The following is a 19,336-nucleotide window of genomic DNA, read 5'->3' as shown; positions in this document are numbered from 1 at the left end:
AAATTTTTCAATTAAAGTATTTTATTGGCATGATTGTGTTTACAGACAATAATGACAAGAAAAAGAAATAAATATTCAAACAATAACAATTAAATATTAAATTAGTATTAAAATACTATAATAACCTTAGTATTATTATATAATAGTATTAAAAACATTTTCACTGACAATTTGTAATTATATATATATATATATATATATATATATATATATATATATATAGTACTGTGCAAAAGTCTTAGGCATGTTAATACCCCCCCCCCCCCCCCCCCCCCCCCAAAAAAAAATGGTTTTAAGTCAGTTATTTATATCTTTTGCTGTAGTGTGTCAGTAGGAAATATCAGTTTACATTTCCAAACATTCTTTTTGCCATTAATTGTAATAATCCAGTGAGATTTGTGTATGCACAAGGAGTCTGACAACAGCCGGTATGATCTGATCTCACCATCATCAAGTCCGTCTGTGATTACATGAAGAAACAGAAAAAACTGAGACAAACTAAATCCAGAAGAACTGCGGGAACGTCTCCAAGATGCTTGAAGAAACCTATCAGCAAAGCTACCTGAAAAACTATGCGCAAGTGTACCTCGACAAAAGCCGTTTTAAACGCAAAGGGTCGTTACACCATATATTGATTTGAATTAGTTAATAGAAGTTAATATAAATTCAATTTGTGATTTTATTTTTGAAAGCATTCTCACTTTACAGCATTTTAACACAAGTGCCAGTACTTTTCACAGTACTGTAGCTTTGCTGATAGGTTTCTTCAAGCATCTTGGAGACGTTCCCGCAGTTCTTCTGGATTTAGTCTGTCTCAGTTTTTTCTGTTTCTTCATGTAATCACAGACGGACTCGATGATGGTGAGATCAGATCATACCGGCTGTTGTCAGACTCCTTGTGCATACAGAAATCTCACTGGATTATACTGTAACCTGATATTTCCTACTGACACACTACAGCAAAAGATATAAATAACTGACTTAAAACCATTTTTTGGGGGGGGGGGGTATTAACATGCCTAAGACTTTTGCACAGTAATGTATATATATATATATATATATATATACATATATATATATATATATATATATATATGTATATAGTACACAATATAATCTTATATACGTAAAACAATATTTTAAATTAGGGCTGTCAAAAGATTAATCGCGATTAATCGCATCCAAAATAAAAGTTTGTGTTTACATAATATATGTGTGTGTACTGTGTATAATTATTTTCTATATATAAATACACACACATGCATGTATATATTTAAGAAATATTTGCATACATATACTGTATATATATTTATATAGTTTATATTATATATAAATATAATTTTTTTATATATATAAATAACACATTTTTCTTAAATATATACATGCATGTGTGTGTATTTATATATACAAATTTAATTATACACAGTACACACACATATATTATTAAACACAAACTTTTATTTTGGATGCGATTAATCGCGATTAATCTTTTGACAGCCCTATTTTAAATATTATATAATTATAAGGAATATAGTTTATAAATAAATAATAAGTCATTTATTTAAGACAGTATGAATAAAATATAAATAAAATATTATTAATATTATTTTAATTAATACAAATGATGTAATACTATTATTTAAATAAATAATGGTTAAAAATAATGGTTCTAAATTAATGCAAATTGACAGCCCTAATTAGGATACTTTTGTTTCATTGGTTTGGCATGAGTATTCTGTTTAACAAAAATATTACTTTTTTTCTGATTTCACACAAAAACGTGTACGATTCAAAATTTTGACTATTAGGAGCAAAACATTTTTTTTACCTGGCGATGAATCTCTTCCCCATATACCTGAACTGATGTAGACACACTCTGTGTGTAAGAGAGAGGGAGAGAAATGAACTGAGTTCTCAGTATTAAGTTACAGGACCTCAATGATCTGATGTGATTAGTGCCAGTCTAGATGACTTACTCTACTAAAGTGAAAAAGTCCATCAGCTCAGAGGTTGTGGCTTTGTTCCAGTATGTAAATAAGGCATCTGGAAAAAATAGTCAAAAGTGAACAAATTCATGAGCAAAAGTAAGTGGACTTTGAAAATTAGAGTCATGTGTGCATGTTCCTACCTTCAGACATGCTCTTTAAGACATGGAGGAAACACATGAGCAGGTTTTTGATTTCTTCTCTGTCCAATTTATCACAACGTAGCATAGAGCTACCCAGAGCAGAGGCTGACTGAGTCTGTCATACACACACATAAAATATATAATGGAAGACACAACAAAATATCACATTACAGAACACTGTGTTTTATCAGAAGCTTTGAGCAGAGGAATCATTCACTGCTCACCCCTAAATGACTTTAAGTGTGCAAAAAACACACACCCCACCACATGCACAGAGATGGAAAAATACAATGAGAAAGACATGCAACACCCTCATAAACTATAAAAGATTAAAGAGATGAAAGCACACACACTCCCCAGACGGGGACACTCTAGGGTTGCTCTACTTGTATGGTGTCAGTAATTCTGTTAGTGTCGTTGTCGTAGAGGGCGGGGCTTGAGAGCAGTGAGAAATCCATTGTGACGCGTTTGGCTGCTCGGCTGAGAGGGGCGGAGTCCTCGGGTTCAAGGGGGAGGGGCAACACGGTGAGGGTGTGTCTACGTGTAAACCTCTCTTTCGGCTAAGAGGTCAGAGGTTAGGGTCAAGAGGGGAGGATAAGAGTTAGCAGTGGTTAGGGGAAACTTATGAGCAACAGCAACATGCCTCACTCTAAATCCAGCTGAATGAAGCCACAATGAGGTAATTTGTGTCCTCATGATATTTCAATATATTTAACTTTGTTTAGTGAGTAATACAAAAATATATATAAATTAAAACATCAGCCCTGAAACATTTGAAAGATTATATTTGCATGTACCCATTCCGTCTCAAGACAGTTTAAGGGGTTATACTGAACAAAAAATGTTCAGTACATTTTGCTTTTATTGAAATGAAAATGTTATGATTTCAGTGTTTAAGTTTGATTCTAAAATACTTTTATTTATTTTAAACGAAAAGTAGGTTTCTCAACTCTATGAGGGAAATAATCTGTGATCAGTATGAAAATATTGACATTTTGATATTATGGTGCAAAGACTTTTGATAATTAAGACAATTATTATAACCTTCAACCCTAAACCCTCCAAACCCTGACAATCTAACAGAGTTGGCATAAAACATGAAAAAAAGAGAAATATCAGTATATGTACCACATTATACTGTGATATATTAATGAAAATATTATATATTATGAATCTTATGGTTTACATGAATTGTAAAGCATAATAATTTCAAACTTACTCTGACAGGGTCGAAGTAATGTAGTTGTTTTCGGTTAAGGTCACTAAACAAAAATAACTATTGGTACAGTTATTCTGAGATTATTAAGATCTGGCCCTGAGGGAGACTAAAATGTGATTTCATTTCAATTGAAAAAATCTGAATTTTTCTGGCATTGTTACATAGAAATGACCCAGGGAGTGAGAAATGTAGCATAACAGATGTTTTATGACCTCACATGTCACACAAGTAATGTATTAGACACATGTGGAAAAGTGAATACATCACAGCTTCAGATAAAGGGCCTCTGAGAACCCCTCAACTGAACATTTTATGCCTCCACTTAATATTGTTTTTAAAAGACAAAGTGAAGTCAAATTTTATTTGTAAAGGGCTTTTTAGAATACATATTATGAAAGTAGGAGATTATATTTAAACAAGGCAGTTAATCAGATTATTTTGGGCCTGAGAGACAACATCCCTGTCATTCTACTTTACCTTATCGAGGATGCTGGTCTTCTCAGGGAGGCTGTTTCCCGAGTCTGTGCTGACCAGAGAACCTCGAGAGTCAGCGTGGCGCACAGGACCAATGTTAGGCGTGGAGGTGTGAGGAGAGGCTACGCACAGAAGAAACATAATTCATATAATAAGATCATTCACAGAAACATCTGCTGATAATCTCAATAATACTAGCAGGTGAAAGGTCTGAGATGCTGGAAAGGACTCACCAGTTCCTGAGATGACCCCAAATACATCTTTATGAAGGCTGTTGTCAAGGTTACCAACAGGCTTTTGGGGTGTTGCCGTAGAGATGCTGGCAAGATGTTCATCTCGCCCATTCTGAGGAGAAATAACAGAGTTCAAACTAACATTTCAGATGGCATGTGAAATCTAAGCTGCTCAAGAATAGAGAGAGTAAAGGAGAAAATAAAGTACAAAAAGATGATTCACCTGGTTGGCGTTAAAATTAGACGTGTCTCTCACATTTACTCTGTGAACGTTCTCCTGTAGCAACCCAAACAAGGGTAGATAGAGTGTCGACAACCTGGCCTGCTGACTCTGCACAATCATAAACAAAAAATATAGGTTACCTATTTACCAGTTAAAATCAATGTCTGTTTAAGGCAAGTCAGCTCACTCGGTGACAATTTCGCCAATGCATCTGGGCACTTTAAAAAAAATAGGCAATAGGCACACAAGTACAGTTCCCATAGGGAAAGAACAAAATATCCAAAACAAGATAATAATACATTATACATAATGATAAATAGATAATAATAAATGTGTGTATATTTTTTTAATGTTTCTCAAGCACCAAATCAGCATATTAGACTGATTTCTGAAGGATCATGTGACACTGAAGACTGGAGACAATGATACTGAAAATTCAGCTTTGCCATCACAGGAATGAATTACATTTTAAAAATATTAAAATTGAAAACAGTTATTTTAAATTGTAATAATATTTCACAATATTACTGTTTTTACTCTATTTTTGATCAAATAAATGATGAATTGGGGAGCATAAGATACTTCAAATAACAATTAGCCTTTTAAGCTCAAATCTGTCAGGATAAACTAGATGGAGAACATTGGAGACTTATCAGCTAAACCACCAAGGTAAGTCGAGCCTTTATCAAAAAGATATCTGAAAGGTGGGCCTTCCAGACTGCATATTGCGATTTCTTCCAGTCAGGTTTCTAGCTACTGTACTATAGTGTTTATTAAAATTGACTGAGACCACTTTTCCCAGATATAGATATATTCATATTGATTTGTTAAGCTAAGCTGCTAAAGCAGTTAAAAAAGTAAGAAATGCCTTAAGGGGTTTGTTGCAATTGGGCACTGACCTTTGAGACATAACGATCGTCAAATGTGTGTTTGATCATCAGACTCTTGAGAACTTGAATGGCAATCTGACGGACTTCCCCAAACTCCTGAAGGGCCCCACACACCTCCCTCAACAACAAACCCACTAGGAAGTGATTCCTGCAGAAATCATCAGTCAGTGAGTAGTCCAACTGCAGATCTATGAAGACACAGATAAAAGAAAGAGAAAGAAAGACATTACACCCTAGATACTGAATGTAACCTCCAGCTACCTTAAAAAGACCAGAGGCACTAGTTGAGAAAAATCCTTTTAATTCCGTAAACAAAATTGTTCTACAGCTTTACAACAGTTTTAAACACCCAATCAATCAATCAATCAATCAATCAATCAATCAATCAATCAATCAATCAATCAACCAACCAATCAATCAACCAACCAACCATCTAGACTAGAATCAAGACTGATGAATAAATTAGCAACATATGTAAGACAGAGGGGACTAGGACACTGAAGAGAGACATAGACTGTGTCATTTAGACTAGACACACGAACATTGTTCAGTCACAGGCAAGCAGGACTGCTCACCTACACTTCTGGCATGAGTCTCCTTAATGTGACACAGAAAAGCTAGCACACACACAAAGAAAGAGGAAACAGTGGAAAGGCATGGCAGAATATGAGCAATAGGCACAGAAAGCCCAAAGGACAGAAGCATCAGAGAGAGGAAGGGAGAGTTCTACTAAATCAAATTTTCCTGATGAACAATTTAACCTTTCAAGAGTGATGTCAGGCAATTTCTTAGGCTATTTCAACAACAGCATGCGGTAGAATATCCCTGTATGTTTACCTTGAAACCTCTGAATGCGGCCCTTCCCAAAAGGCATGGGCAGATTGAGGGGTATATAGTGTTCATGATTACACACTACCCGCAGAAACTCAAACTTAAACTCGTACAGCGTCTGCAAGACACAAAGAGACAGAATTATATTATATTATATTGATCAAATAAATGCAGCATTAGTGGTTTTACCGACCACAGACCTTTGAACAGTATATTGTATTATATTACACGAATTCCGGAAAAGTTGGGACGTTTTTTAAAACAAAAAGACTTTCATATCACATTAGCCAATATTTTATTCACAACAGAACATAGATAACATACCAAATGTTTAAACTGAGAAATTTTACAATTTTATTCACAAAATGAGCTCATTTCAAATCTGATACCTGCTACAGGTCTCAAAAAAGTTGGCACGGGGGCAGCAAATGGCTGAAAAAGCAAGAAATTTCGAAAAGATTCAGCTGGGAGAACATCTAGCAACTAATTAAGTTAATTTATATCAGGTCTGTAACATGATTAGCTACAAAAGGGATGTCTTAGAGAAGCAGAGGCTCTTCAATCTGTGAAAGAGTGCGTATAAAGATTGTGGAATACTTTAAACACAATGCTCCTCAACGTCAAATTGCAAAGGCTTTGCAAATCTCATCATCTACAGTGCATAACATCATCAAAAGATTCAGAGAAACTGGAGAAATCTCTGTGCGTAAGGGACAAGGCTAAAGACCTTTATTGGATGCCCGTGGTCTTCGGGCCCTCAGACGACACTGCATCACTCATCGGCATGATTGTGTCAATGACATTACTAAATGGGCCCAGGAATACTTCCAGAAACCACTGTCGGTAAACACAATCCATCGTGCCATCTGCAGATGCCAATTAAAGCTCTATCATGCAAAAAGGAAGCCATATGTGAACATGGCCCAGAAGCACCATCCTGTACTGTGGGCCAAGGCTCATTTAAAATGGACTATTCCCAAGTGGAATAGTGTTCTATGGTCAGACGAGTCCAAATTTTACATTCTTGTTGGAAATCACGGACACCATGTCCTCCGGACAAAAGAGGAGGGAGACCTTCCAGCGTGTTATCAGCGTTCAGTTCAAAAGCCAGCACTTCTGATGGTATGGGGTGCATAACTGCATACGGTATGGCTTGCATGTTTTGGAAGGCACTATGAATGCTGAAAGGTATATAAAGGTTTTAGAGCAACATATGCTCCCCTCCAGACGACGTCTATTTCAGGGAAGGCCTTGTGTATTTCAGCAGGACAATGCAAAACCACATACTGCAGCTATTACAACAGCATGGCTTCATCGTAGAAGAGTCCGGGTGCTGAATTGGCCTGATCTTCCACCTATAGAGAACGTTTGGCGCATCATTAAACGAAAAATACGTCAAAGACGACCACGAACTCTTCAGCAGCTGGAAACCTATATAAGGCAAGAATGGGACCAAATTCCAACACCAAAGCTCCAGACACTCATGACCTCGATGCCCAAACGTCTTCAAACTGCTTTGAAAAGAAGAGGAGATGCTACACCATGGTAAACATGTCCACGTTCCAACTTTTTTGAGACCTGTAGCAGGCATAAAATTTGAAATGAGCATAAAATTGTGTGCATAAAATTGTAAAATTTCTCCATTTAAACATTTGTTATGTTATCTATGTTCTATTGTGAATAAAATACTGGCTCATGTGATTTGAAAGTATTTTACTTTCGTCCCAACTGTTCCAAAATTCGGGTTGTATATTATAGCACGAGACAATCTATAATTTAAATTGTAAAAAAAAAATATTTATAAAGATTTCAGAATTAGCACTTTATATAACTACATAGGTTCATTTAACAATATTGTTGTGTACCTTGGGATCTCCAGGTATGAAACAGGTGATGTAATTGTTTATCTGCTTGAAGACAAATCCTCGATCCATAAAGGTAAAACAGCGCTGTATGACAGTTAGTGAGAAAGCACTGTTGTTAAATGATTACTTCAAATTGTCATGAAATGATAAAAGCCTTTTACTGAAGAACTGATCAAATATTGATCAGTTTTTCAGAGTATAGATCAATTGCTCATAGTAGAGAGAGCAGCTCTTCTTCTGGCGGTACCTTTATGAAGACGGCCAGGCTGTGATTGGCATTGCGGGCAGCATCCAGGTTATCCTTATACTTCTGTGTGATGTGGGGCATCAGCATGTTCACCAGTGTCTCCACAGCATGGTGGAACGAAGCCGTGAATCGCTGGTTCCTGGACAACTACAAGACATTTTGGTGAAAACTATGGGTACCATGGAATATTCTGTAAGGAGTAGTTCTGAGAGAGGCTTATGATTATGTTCACCTTGACCTTGCCACTTTCCATCAGGTACTGTGCCATTGACTTCACCAGGGCTTCAAAAAAATACCACGAATACTGAAACACCAAAGTATACATTTTAACCAATGTCAAATACAACCTTCAGAGATTTAAGAGTGTTAAAACAGAGTGTTGTTTCCAGTACCTTGAGAAGCTTGTTGCTGGTAAGGAAGTCAGTTGAAGGCTTTAAGATGGATGTCATGGCTTTGGCCAGTTCTTCATGCACTGTCTTACTGTTACTGGTTAAATAGGACTCTGTTCTAAACACGTACTGGAATAACATGAAGAAAATCATGTAAACAAGTCTACTTTAGAAACTGCACAAAAAGTAGGACATTGTACATATCCATAACCATGATCAAATGTTTCAGAACTTGATTTACCTTGACATATGACCTCAGGTAGTGTTCTAGACCCTCCTCGTGGCACTGAGCAACAATGTGGACCATGACCCTGCAAGGGAGACAGATGAACAACAAGAGAGCATGTGAGAAACAGAAAGAAGAGGATCCAGTGTTCTGATTTTGGCAACTCCCGCTCTCTCACCTGGTGGTGTTTACAGCCACATCCTCATTACTGGCGTTGGTCAGAACATGAACCAGCTGGTTTAAAATGGTCGGCAGGAAGTTGATCATAACATGACCTTCCATGGCATGAAGACTCTGGGGATTTATGGGTAATGTTTTGTAATTTAGCCCAACATAATAATAATAATTGAATCAGAAGAAACCTGCCTCTCTAACTTTTCTATGCTCACCTTGAGGTATTTGACAAGCTCACCCTCAGCTGGACGGGTGGCACCAGACTGCATACTCTGGAAATGATGGAAAAAATTGTGCAGGTGCTGATCCTGAGGAGATGAAGAGAGATGTTTAAATTACATAGTGGGACTACATTAATAAATAACCTATGACTAATCATAGCAGCAGCAGCAGCAGCATTTGTAGCAGATCTAGACCACCAAGACCAAAAACATTAGCACTGCTGTATTCATTAGCATGCCAAAATTACTCTAACAGTTGTCATGATTGAAATGTACCTTATTGATCCTGAATGTTAATAACATCATAATTAGGATCTATATCCTTTATAGTCATACCTGAGTGTAGATGGTAGAGACCAGATGTGTGGACACTTTGAAGAGAGGACGTCCTCCATCCACCCACTTTATCTCAGGACTAGAGTGCTGCAAACATAACATCCATAAACACAACATCAATTTTAAATGGTTTATTTTAATTATACTGACTGATCATCCACTGAAAGATCTATTTAGTCTCTCAATTAGTTCTCCTAGACAGCAATGAGATTAAACAAAGGACAAATAGTGACTTTTGATGAAGTTTACATGCCTTCTCAGATTTCTTAATTTCATTTTCCTGAGAAAAGAGCTCAGTGATTTTTGTCTCTGTGTATGTGCTAATGTGTTTCAAAAGAGATTTCAACAAAGTCAGCGATTTCAATCCGAACTCAAAGATTCCTCATCAGATTCTCATACTCTCTTACAGAATTTTAGGAGAAATATCTGAGTTGTTGATTGATCAATGAAACATAACTGTGAACCCCAAAGAGTCTTGAGCTATGAAGCTATGAAAGAGCAACCTCTGAGATATAAAAATTACCTACTGTATGTAAAACTAATACTATGCAATAAGATCCACTAAGACAAAAGGTCAATAATAATTAGATCTTGATATTCACAAAGTATATCCAAATAGCAAATTAGACTACACACACACACACACACACACACACACACACACGTTGACATTTGGTCCACAAATGGCTGCAAATTTTGCCAAGCTGGGAAAGTTTTTGTTATGACTATGCATAGTGGGTTCACCTTGCTTACACCTTCCTGGCAGCTGAGGTAACCATTTGGTAGGTTGGATGCCACAGAGATGAGTTGCTCACTCATAACAACACGACCATCTTTAAGCAGAGGAAGCCAGCCAAAGCCCACTGACAGAGAAACAGACAGAAGTGAGAGTGTGTGAGAGAAAACATTCAGCACATCCAAAGACTGCACTTCATTGATATGCCTCTCTTTGATAATGCTGCAGTAATATTATGCATAACAAGCCCCACCCCATGCCTCAACATATTAGGCTTGTCTGCTTTATTCAGCATGCTGTACCTGGGGTCTCCACAATGTCCCGTTTCTTTGTGCTGCTGTCACAGCTGATGTGGTAAAAAGTGAAGAGAAGGTGATGCTTTTCATGAAGCTGTGTGGGCAACTCGATTTTTATCTGCAGGACACATACACATGAAACAATATGATTAAAAAAGATCAGTCTGAACATGGTCAATATCTTATATCAGTAGAAAAATTAAGTGGGGCCAAAAAGGAAAGAATCCTGAATATTTGAAATATATAAATGTAAACACTGTATACCTAAATCTCATTATACAGTGATATAATCTCTCATATTTGGATAACTGGCGCACTATTATCATTTTACTAAAGAAATTAATGTTTTTTGGGGGGGATTTAAAAAAAAACTGAAAATTCTTTCATTTTGATACATTTCCCATCACAAATAATAATGTATTATAATCTTATATTATGAACATACAACAATTTTAGTGAAAAGTTCAAATAAAAATGTAACAAATTTAAAAAAGGTTTGTTTTTTTGTCAAAATCCTAAAATGTTCTGTTTATTTTCTGATTTAAATTAGATTTAAATTTTAACCCCCAGATGTCTTTCAGCGCCTCATTCATCACCTCATCATAGAACTCTGGGTTTTGCTGGTGGTGCAGTACAGCTGCGTAGGCATGTTTGGTGAAGAGAGGACCTCCTGGACGACCATAGATACACTACACATAACAATGACATGCATAAACATGGAGCAATATTATCTTCTGGTCAAATTAAGTAAATTCTACACTCTTTATAAGTCTTGGGGCAGATTTATACCTTCAAAGGTTGAGCATCCTCTTCATCCGACTCTCTGAATTCCACACATACTGCAATATTCCTCGCCTGAGTCATATAAGAGAAAGAAAAAACATGATCCTGAAAATAACTTACTGTCAAATCTCTAATGCAAACTTTATGAGTGGCAGGTGTAAACAGAGCTTTCATTACACTGGCATCTCATATGTCAATACCTCTGGCTGAAGGCACTCATTTTGCAAGAAAATGCTAATGCTAAAAATGCTAAATGCTAATGTACCTTGGCGAAAGACTTCTGGTTGTCATATTTGAGGTGCTTGGGATAGACATATAGATGATTGTTGTAGGTGGTGAAAGGTTGAGAGCACTTGGCAATACAGGGAACAAACTCCTCCACCTCCAACAGAACACCATTGCTCGGCCCATTAGTTTCAAAAGGCCTCACTGGAATGTAGGATGGAGTGACACAATCTAGCCAACGGAGAGGAACAATTTGTGTTCAAGTGACCAAGTGTGCATGAGATTAGGGTTACATTAACAAATATTTTGAAGACTTACTAGCCATATCAGGAGGGACATTATCAATGGTCACATCCAGGTTACCCAAGATGACAGGTAATTTAGCCATCTTCTCAGGTCTGTGGATACAATTTTGATATACTGTATATAGTATGTTTATTTTAGAAGCTCTGTTGGGGGACTGAAAATGTGCCCCTCTGAGAAGTACTACAAAACACATTCCTAACAGTGGGACCATCCACAGCTGGAAATACACTGCAGAAGAATATGATGTTCTGAAAATACTTCCATTTAAAATCCATTTACACTCTTTCCCCGCCAGTGTTTTTAAAAAAGTTGCCCCCAGAATATTTTGTTGTATGAATATCTGCACATGCATTATATCAAAAGAGTATCTGCTTTTAAACAAAAAAAGTGTTTTATCCTAGCTTAATTCATTATTTTTTTATCAACACTTGAATGTGGGTAAGTTTCATAAAAATAAAATGGTAACACTTTACAATAAGGTTCATTAGTTAACATTAGTTAACTACCTTAGTTACCATGAACTAAGAATGAACAATACTTCTTCAGCATTTATTAATCTTAGTTAATATTAATTTCATCATTTACTAATACGTTATTAAAATCAAAGGTTGTATTTGTTAACATTAGTCAATGCACTGTGAACTAACATGAACTAACTATGAACAGTTGTATTTTTATTAACTAACATTAAAAAAGATTAATAAATACTGTAACAAATGTATTGCTCATTGTTAGTTCATGTTACTTAATACATGAACTAATGTTAACTAATGAACCTTATTGTAAAGTGTTACCAAAAAAACATACCGGTATGTGTATATTTCAAAGCAAAAAAACAAACAAACAGGGTTTTGTCTACATCCAGATTGGATTCAGAACGATAATCAAAACATAGATGGATTGATGGAGTCCATCAACACCCCCAAAGCTTGCACAGTCCTATAGCTCGTTCTGGGTCGACATTTCTCTTTCGGTAACGTTATGCAGTTTTGATTTATATTCTGTTTAATGTTGTTGATAATCGTGTTATTTTACATATGCAATGCATATGCTTATACCATCGCTTGTTTCTGCTTCTTCTTCGCCTGTGTTTTGATCAGGAGATTCAATACTCTTTCAAAAGATGTGTAATAGCGCCCCCTACTGTATAACAGTGAAAACACAGAAAGCTGGAAATTCGCGTCAATGGCTGGGAAGCGTTATCTCACAAGTCTAAATTCTGTCAATGGGGGGGAAAGAGTTAATAGATTGAGACTACTGTAAAAGGGACAAGAAAAATCACAGTGAAGACAAGTCTGATGACTTGAGGTGAATACTGACTTCCTAAAATCCGCCAGAAGTTTGAAAAGATCCTCTTCTGAGAGTTTATTACTGTCTTGCCGGTACAGCGCGGAGAACCGAGCGCTTTTATCCAGAGTCCCTGAGGCATCCTTAAACACAGGCCTGTGGAAAAGAACAATAAAGAGATTAAATATTGGGATTGACACAACACACAGAAAGAAGAACAGAGCATTTCCAGACAGTTTTGTCTCACCGGGCTGCCCATGCGAAAGGCATCCTGTACTGGCCCAGTCTGCTGCAGGCCATCTTGGCATTCTTCAAAACCTTCTGAGCAACCTGTGAAGCAAACCACACACAGTGTTCCCCACAACCTCTCAAGAGACATTTTATTAACAGTAAACTGGGCAGATAGCATGTTCCCATGAGCCTTGCGGGAGTTTTAGTAGGTAACATAGAGTAGATTTTGGCAGGATATTGCAAGGGTCATTGTGGGATGTGGTAGAATTGTTTTCAAGTTTATGAACCCTAAGCCCAGATTATCCTTCTCCTTATCCCTGTAATAACCACTTAGTGTTTTGATTGACATTGTATATTTGGTACTTCTGTTGTGTTTTGTATATGTTTGGATCAGCTGTGTTGTTTATGCACTGTGTGTGTGTGTGGTTATGTTAGGCCCATTGCCTTGCTGGAGTCGGAGCTCTTCATGTAGGGCTCAGCGCAGTGGGTAATGCCTCCCTGCAGAACTTTCTCGATTCGTGCAACCAGAAAGATGTCAGGGTGAGGACACGTCACAGAGAAGACACCCTAAAACAAAAATGAGCGCATAGACTTCTCTTACTGAAAGGATTGTGTTTTTTATTTATGTATAGTTTTTCCAAATAAGGATATAGATATAGCTAACTTCTGCGGACAAACTGTCCCTAAAGTATAGCTAAGTAATCACTAACACACACACGTTGGGTTTTCATGTTTTATGGGGACATTCCATAGACATAATGATTTTTATACTGGACTACATATTCTTACAGCTATATATACCTTAACCCTATCTATCTATCCATCCATCTATCCATCTATAATGTTCAGCCCTCTTACTTTTCTGGGGTACTGCAGCATCCCCTCCAGCAGTTCACTAAGCAACATTTCTCCATGAGGAGTGTCCACCCCTCCGTTTATCTGCACGCCTGGTGGTGGGATCATGGATCGGACCAGTGGGTGGTTTAGATCCACGTGAAAATCTGCAGATATTTTTCTACTGTTCTGCACGTCAAACAGGGAGAGAACCACGAAGAAGGGCTCCACCTGAAGAAAACAGTGAGAGCTGCATCTAACTTTACGAAACAAAGACATATGGGAATATACTGGAAAAATAATATAATTTATGGCATAATACATTTCCTTTTATTTAAACTTGTGTTTATATTCTTCAATATACTGCTATATATGGACCAGTATGACCATGTATATATTGATACCTAAAATATAGTAATGAAGAAAAAAACTGCACTACATTTTTACATGCAGTAGCTTCGTTGATACACTCAGTTAATTCATTTCTGAACACAGCTGAACATTATTTCACTTTTGTTTGCTTAGTTACAATTTCATATATGAAAATATGTGATGGTATATAAGAAAAAAGTGTTTACTGAAAACAAATATTAAAAAAAATCATATTTTTGAAAAAATGGCAACATGGCATGTGCAAATGAAATTTAACAAATATAAACATAATTACAAATATACGGATATATATCCCAATAGATATTTTCCTTATAATTGTGTATATATTGCACATACAGTACAGTACATTCACACATTAATGTAAATATATGTATGTAGTACATATATGTTCAAATTTATTTATATTACTGAATATACAATTACATGCATTTCAAAATATAAGAAATATGTTTTCACATATTTTTCAATATATGAAAAGCAGCAATTCCTTATGTATTATTCAATATATTGTAATATATTAACATAATACATTCTTCTGTATATTTAAAACATACAATAGATAATTTATTATATTGATCATTCATACATAAGCAAATATGTTTTCTTTTCATAAGGGTAATCTGTACCAGAAGTGTGTGTTGAGCTAAGGTTGACATGTTGGACCGCTCTAACAGAGTCATTTTTAAAGCGCCACAGAGGCACAGTGTTTATACTCATAGCCTACTGAGAACTCAAGTCCTCTATGTGTGTGTGCAAATTAAATTGAAATAGGAGAAAGGGGCTTAACATTCAAATAATTACACATTTACCTTTATGTAATCATGTACAGGGCTGACTATCAATATACACACAATTCTCCCTTTCCCAAGGAGTTTGGCTGGTTGCCACAACACATCCCTCATCAGAGACAGTGATACTTAGCCAAAGAAAAGAGCTTTATAACCACAGAACCACCCTGATTGTGTGTGAATCTTACGTTAGTAGTAGGTCCCTCCTCATTCTCTGCTACACAGCTCTGAAGGTTGAAAGACAGATCATTGCAGCTGACCAAAACTCTTTTCCCAAACTTCTCCTCAAACTGCTTCACATCAGGTTCGATGCCAGACAAATCGAGTCTCTACAAGCCAAAACACACACACACACAGCTCAAAACCAGTAGCTCATCCTGTGATTTAATGGACTGTTTATTATTGGAGCTGTGACTCACCTGTGTGTCAGGGTCCAGAGTGAAGAGTTTCAGACGAGTCTCACTCCTCATCTTGGTCTCAATGTCTCTCGCACTCTAAAAAGCAAAAACAGGATGGCAATCACTAATTACTGCATCTGATTGTGTTTCCTGTTCCAGCATATTGTATGACAAAAAATACTTTGTCTTATTATTTTGTCTTGGTTTCCAGTAAAATATCGAAACATCCTTAAAGTCAGCATGAAACGGATGTTGCATTAGTCTTTTTATTCCTATTGTGACGTATATCCGAGTGAAACAGCTTCTCGAACAAAAAAAAATGTAGGGCGGAACTTGATTTTGTCCATCGAGAATTGATTGGATGGTTGTGTAAAGCCTGTAAACACGTCATCAGAGAAGAGAAGAGATCCTGGTGTGAGGGGAATTTATTTTGATTTAATATTACGAGGGCACATTAATTAAAAAAAAAAATAATAATGATGCACACGGATAAATCATTTATAATAAATACTGCAATATTCCTTCAATAGAAATTGTCAATTTTGATTTCATGGTGACTTTAAAACAAGATGAATGCAAAATTACATATGATATTCTGACATGTTTCCAAACAATATACATTTAAATGATAAATAAATATTATAATAAATTATAAATAGATTTATTGTCATATAGGCAATCTGTTTTATTGTGTATACCATAGTAAATGAAGGTAAAATTAAGATTAAAAAAGAAAAATAGCCTTTTTAAAATGAATAAAAACTTTTTTTTGCCATTATTATTATTAAATAAACTATTAAATAATGTGAATTTGCATTTTTTAAAGATAATATTCTCAAAAAATGTTTGTATTATCTCTATTTACACAATTTAGCTCCACAAGAAATGTATTTTTCTGTATGAATGTCGGGATATTTTTACTGGAGAAAAAGGCACAAAAAAATACTACAAAACTATTGACCAACATAGAAGTGATCATGGGATGTGAGAAAATATCCCGACGTTAGTGAGAAGCGGCGCCTAGACAATTGATTCCAGGGAGGAGAGAGAAGGAGGACAGGAGAATAAAGAGCAAAAGAGAGAGAGAGAGATGTGATGAGAGAGATGAGAAAAACTATGTGTGTGTGTGTGTGTGTCTCTCCAAAGTGTGGGTGGTTCATTGTGGAATGGTTGGAAAACATTAGCCGAGAAGACTCAGGGTGGGTGGAAAAACTGTGGATGTGTAGAGAGAGGGCAGACAGTGAGGACGCCAGCGTTGAGATCATACTACAGCCAAGACACAGGAGCTGAAAAAGGAGTATTTACCCACACACACCCTGTGAAACTGTAGATGATTTGTATAATCAGCTAATCAGGACATACTATGTCTACACGTTCACAATACCTGGAAACTGTCCTGAAAATTCCCTGGTGATATGTCTGTCTTGCCCAGCTCATCGTCTGTGTGAGAGAAAACACACATGCTGTACTGAAACTCTCAAAACCAGCAAACTCAGTGGTACAGCACACAGCCGTGAGTCTCAATGTCTAAATCAACATGTTGTGACTGTGCAAACGGCCAGATAACAGTGTCAAATCATAATAACAAACACTAAAATGTGGGTGCTCAAACATTAAAGCTGTCAAACTACATTTGTATGATGTGAGTGGGTGTTGTGGGTGGTTGATAGCACAGCTATACACTTTCTAAGGTGTTCTGAGTGGTTTTAATCGTTCATATCGGTATATGTGGTTACTAGAGAGTTTTGGGTGATTGCTAGGGTGTTGCTAGGGTATTTAGGGTGGTTTCTAGGGCATTACTATGCTATAATTTCTAAAGTATTCTGTCTTGAAAATGAATATCTCCGGTACGTGCTGTATATCTGTATATGTGGTTGTTAGAGTGTTTTGTTTGATTGCTAGGGTGTTGTTAGGGTATTGTGGGTGGTTGTTAAGGCATTGCTATATGGTTTATAAGGTGTTCCGAGTGGCTTTGAATATGTTAAAATTATGTTTGTAGGATGTTCTGGTTAGTTCCTTTCTGTCCCAAGATATTCAGCGCCCTAAATATGACACAGGTTCCTCTTTCAAGGGATTTTTTTCCCATTTTCTCTTCAGTAATCTACATAATTTGAGATATCATTCGTGGCTATAGCACATTGCGGGACAAGGTAGGCACCAAAATTAACTTAAACTTAACTTATTTTTTTTGTTCTTCAAATACCAAACCCTAATTATGACTAATAACAACAGTCATGCTGTAATTAGTTAATTTGGTTCTGCACTCTGATTGGTCAGCAGGTGTTTGTTGTTTTATACTAGGCGAGAAGAAAGGAATGTGCTGTCTCCTTTGAAACTCATCAAAAGTAAATAAAGACTCCCAACCTCCTCTCCAGTGTGAAATCCGAAGGGTTTAAGAGGTGTTAAGTGTTACTGTTTGTGTATGGCTATGTGTGCGTCAGTCCAGGAGTGTTGGATATATGCATCTATATACGTTTAAAGAGTGGGTGGTCTCTTCAAAGAAAACATACACATATAGGAAACACGACCACTCAGCTGGCTCTTCAAATACACGCCTGTGCGCTCAAACTGTGTCAACAACCTTGTATTATCGTATAGTAATGTATCAACACACTCCACCTATGTCATACATGACATCAGACACACACATCTGTGAATTGCACACGCTCTTACTGGCCCAAACACATACCATCGTGCAGTTCTCCGTTCCTCCTCTCCTGCATGGCGAGCTCAAAACTGCTGTGGAGGATCTTGTTGAGAGTGCTGATCCAGTCATCCATCTCTCCTTCACCGTCTGCAGCCAGAAGATACGTGCTTTTATCCTGCATCTTCAGCTCAAACGCAAAACGCCGCACTTTACTGTTCTGCACACAGACAAACGGTGACAGAGAAAGAGAGACATTTCTAATCACGTCACTGGCAGTGAATAGCATAGCTCAGATCTTGGCAGATCTGAGCACAGTCTTCTCAAACTCATCTGTGTAGAAAAGTGGGGTATTTATTGTGGGAGAAAAATCTGAGAGGCAGGAGACTCTACACTTGATCATTTAATCTCATTGCTGTCTAGAAGACAAAATAAGACATAGGAGATCTCATTTGTGACTATTCTTTCCTATGGGAATGTGAGAGCACCAGAGACTTTGGGATGATTTTACACTTAATGCATTTATGATGAATTTACACCAGAAATGACTCTGGAAAATATATCTATCCTGCAGGAGCTGAAAGCCATTTATTCCCGGACGCCTGCTGAGGAATATCTGGCCGCTTTGCATGTGCACCTGTTGAAATGTTTAGGTTTTGGAGCTAGAAATAACTTTTACTATTTCTCTTTTGTCCGAAATGTGGAAAACGGACAAAATGTCAAAAAACAGATGTCGAAAACAGATAAAACGGGTTGTGCATACCAAAGGAATACCAAAGGAGGGCTGGTGAATCGAGGAATGCGATCACATTTGCACACACACACACACACACACACACACACACACACACACTGAGCGCACCACAGAGTGGAAATATTTGACCCTGGGAGAAATAATGTGTGAATTAAGCTGGACTTTATCTTTCTCTTTCTCTGCAACCCCGAGTAGCCCCATCTGA

The 19,336-nt window shown here is 36.8% G+C and overlaps 1 protein-coding gene across 4 annotated transcripts in view; it reads right to left on the bottom strand.

Annotated features, from left to right (window-relative positions):
* dock9b (dedicator of cytokinesis 9b) overlaps positions 1 to 19,336 on the bottom strand; it is an 87,451-nt gene that overhangs the window by 22,110 nt on the left and 46,005 nt on the right. For all 4 annotated transcript variants that reach the window (XM_079882629.1, XM_079882627.1, XM_079882626.1 and 1 more), the window contains 30 exons: positions 18,423 to 18,597; positions 17,118 to 17,173; positions 15,755 to 15,829; positions 15,524 to 15,664; positions 14,179 to 14,385; positions 13,765 to 13,887; positions 13,337 to 13,419; positions 13,123 to 13,245; positions 11,815 to 11,894; positions 11,537 to 11,727; positions 11,278 to 11,343; positions 11,085 to 11,177; positions 10,495 to 10,606; positions 10,201 to 10,319; positions 9,457 to 9,543; positions 9,115 to 9,207; positions 8,904 to 9,019; positions 8,741 to 8,810; positions 8,503 to 8,628; positions 8,343 to 8,414; positions 8,111 to 8,257; positions 7,864 to 7,947; positions 6,005 to 6,116; positions 5,177 to 5,355; positions 4,278 to 4,385; positions 4,055 to 4,166; positions 3,825 to 3,943; positions 2,129 to 2,243; positions 1,977 to 2,043; positions 1,829 to 1,876 (listed from right to left, as the gene is read on the bottom strand). In XM_079882629.1, coding sequence (XP_079738755.1) covers positions 1,829 to 1,876; positions 1,977 to 2,043; positions 2,129 to 2,243; positions 3,825 to 3,943; positions 4,055 to 4,166; positions 4,278 to 4,385; positions 5,177 to 5,355; positions 6,005 to 6,116; positions 7,864 to 7,947; positions 8,111 to 8,257; positions 8,343 to 8,414; positions 8,503 to 8,628; positions 8,741 to 8,810; positions 8,904 to 9,019; positions 9,115 to 9,207; positions 9,457 to 9,543; positions 10,201 to 10,319; positions 10,495 to 10,606; positions 11,085 to 11,177; positions 11,278 to 11,343; positions 11,537 to 11,727; positions 11,815 to 11,894; positions 13,123 to 13,245; positions 13,337 to 13,419; positions 13,765 to 13,887; positions 14,179 to 14,385; positions 15,524 to 15,664; positions 15,755 to 15,829; positions 17,118 to 17,173; positions 18,423 to 18,597 — 3,299 coding nt within the window. The remainder of the gene's footprint in view (positions 1 to 1,828; positions 1,877 to 1,976; positions 2,044 to 2,128; positions 2,244 to 3,824; positions 3,944 to 4,054; positions 4,167 to 4,277; positions 4,386 to 5,176; positions 5,356 to 6,004; positions 6,117 to 7,863; positions 7,948 to 8,110; positions 8,258 to 8,342; positions 8,415 to 8,502; positions 8,629 to 8,740; positions 8,811 to 8,903; positions 9,020 to 9,114; positions 9,208 to 9,456; positions 9,544 to 10,200; positions 10,320 to 10,494; positions 10,607 to 11,084; positions 11,178 to 11,277; positions 11,344 to 11,536; positions 11,728 to 11,814; positions 11,895 to 13,122; positions 13,246 to 13,336; positions 13,420 to 13,764; positions 13,888 to 14,178; positions 14,386 to 15,523; positions 15,665 to 15,754; positions 15,830 to 17,117; positions 17,174 to 18,422; positions 18,598 to 19,336) is intronic.

This window comes from Squalius cephalus (genome assembly GCF_949319135.1).
Source record: "Squalius cephalus genome assembly, chromosome: 10".
Classification (NCBI taxonomy): domain Eukaryota; kingdom Metazoa; phylum Chordata; class Actinopteri; order Cypriniformes; family Leuciscidae; genus Squalius; species Squalius cephalus.
This window is presented reverse-complemented; position numbering and strand designations above follow the sequence as displayed.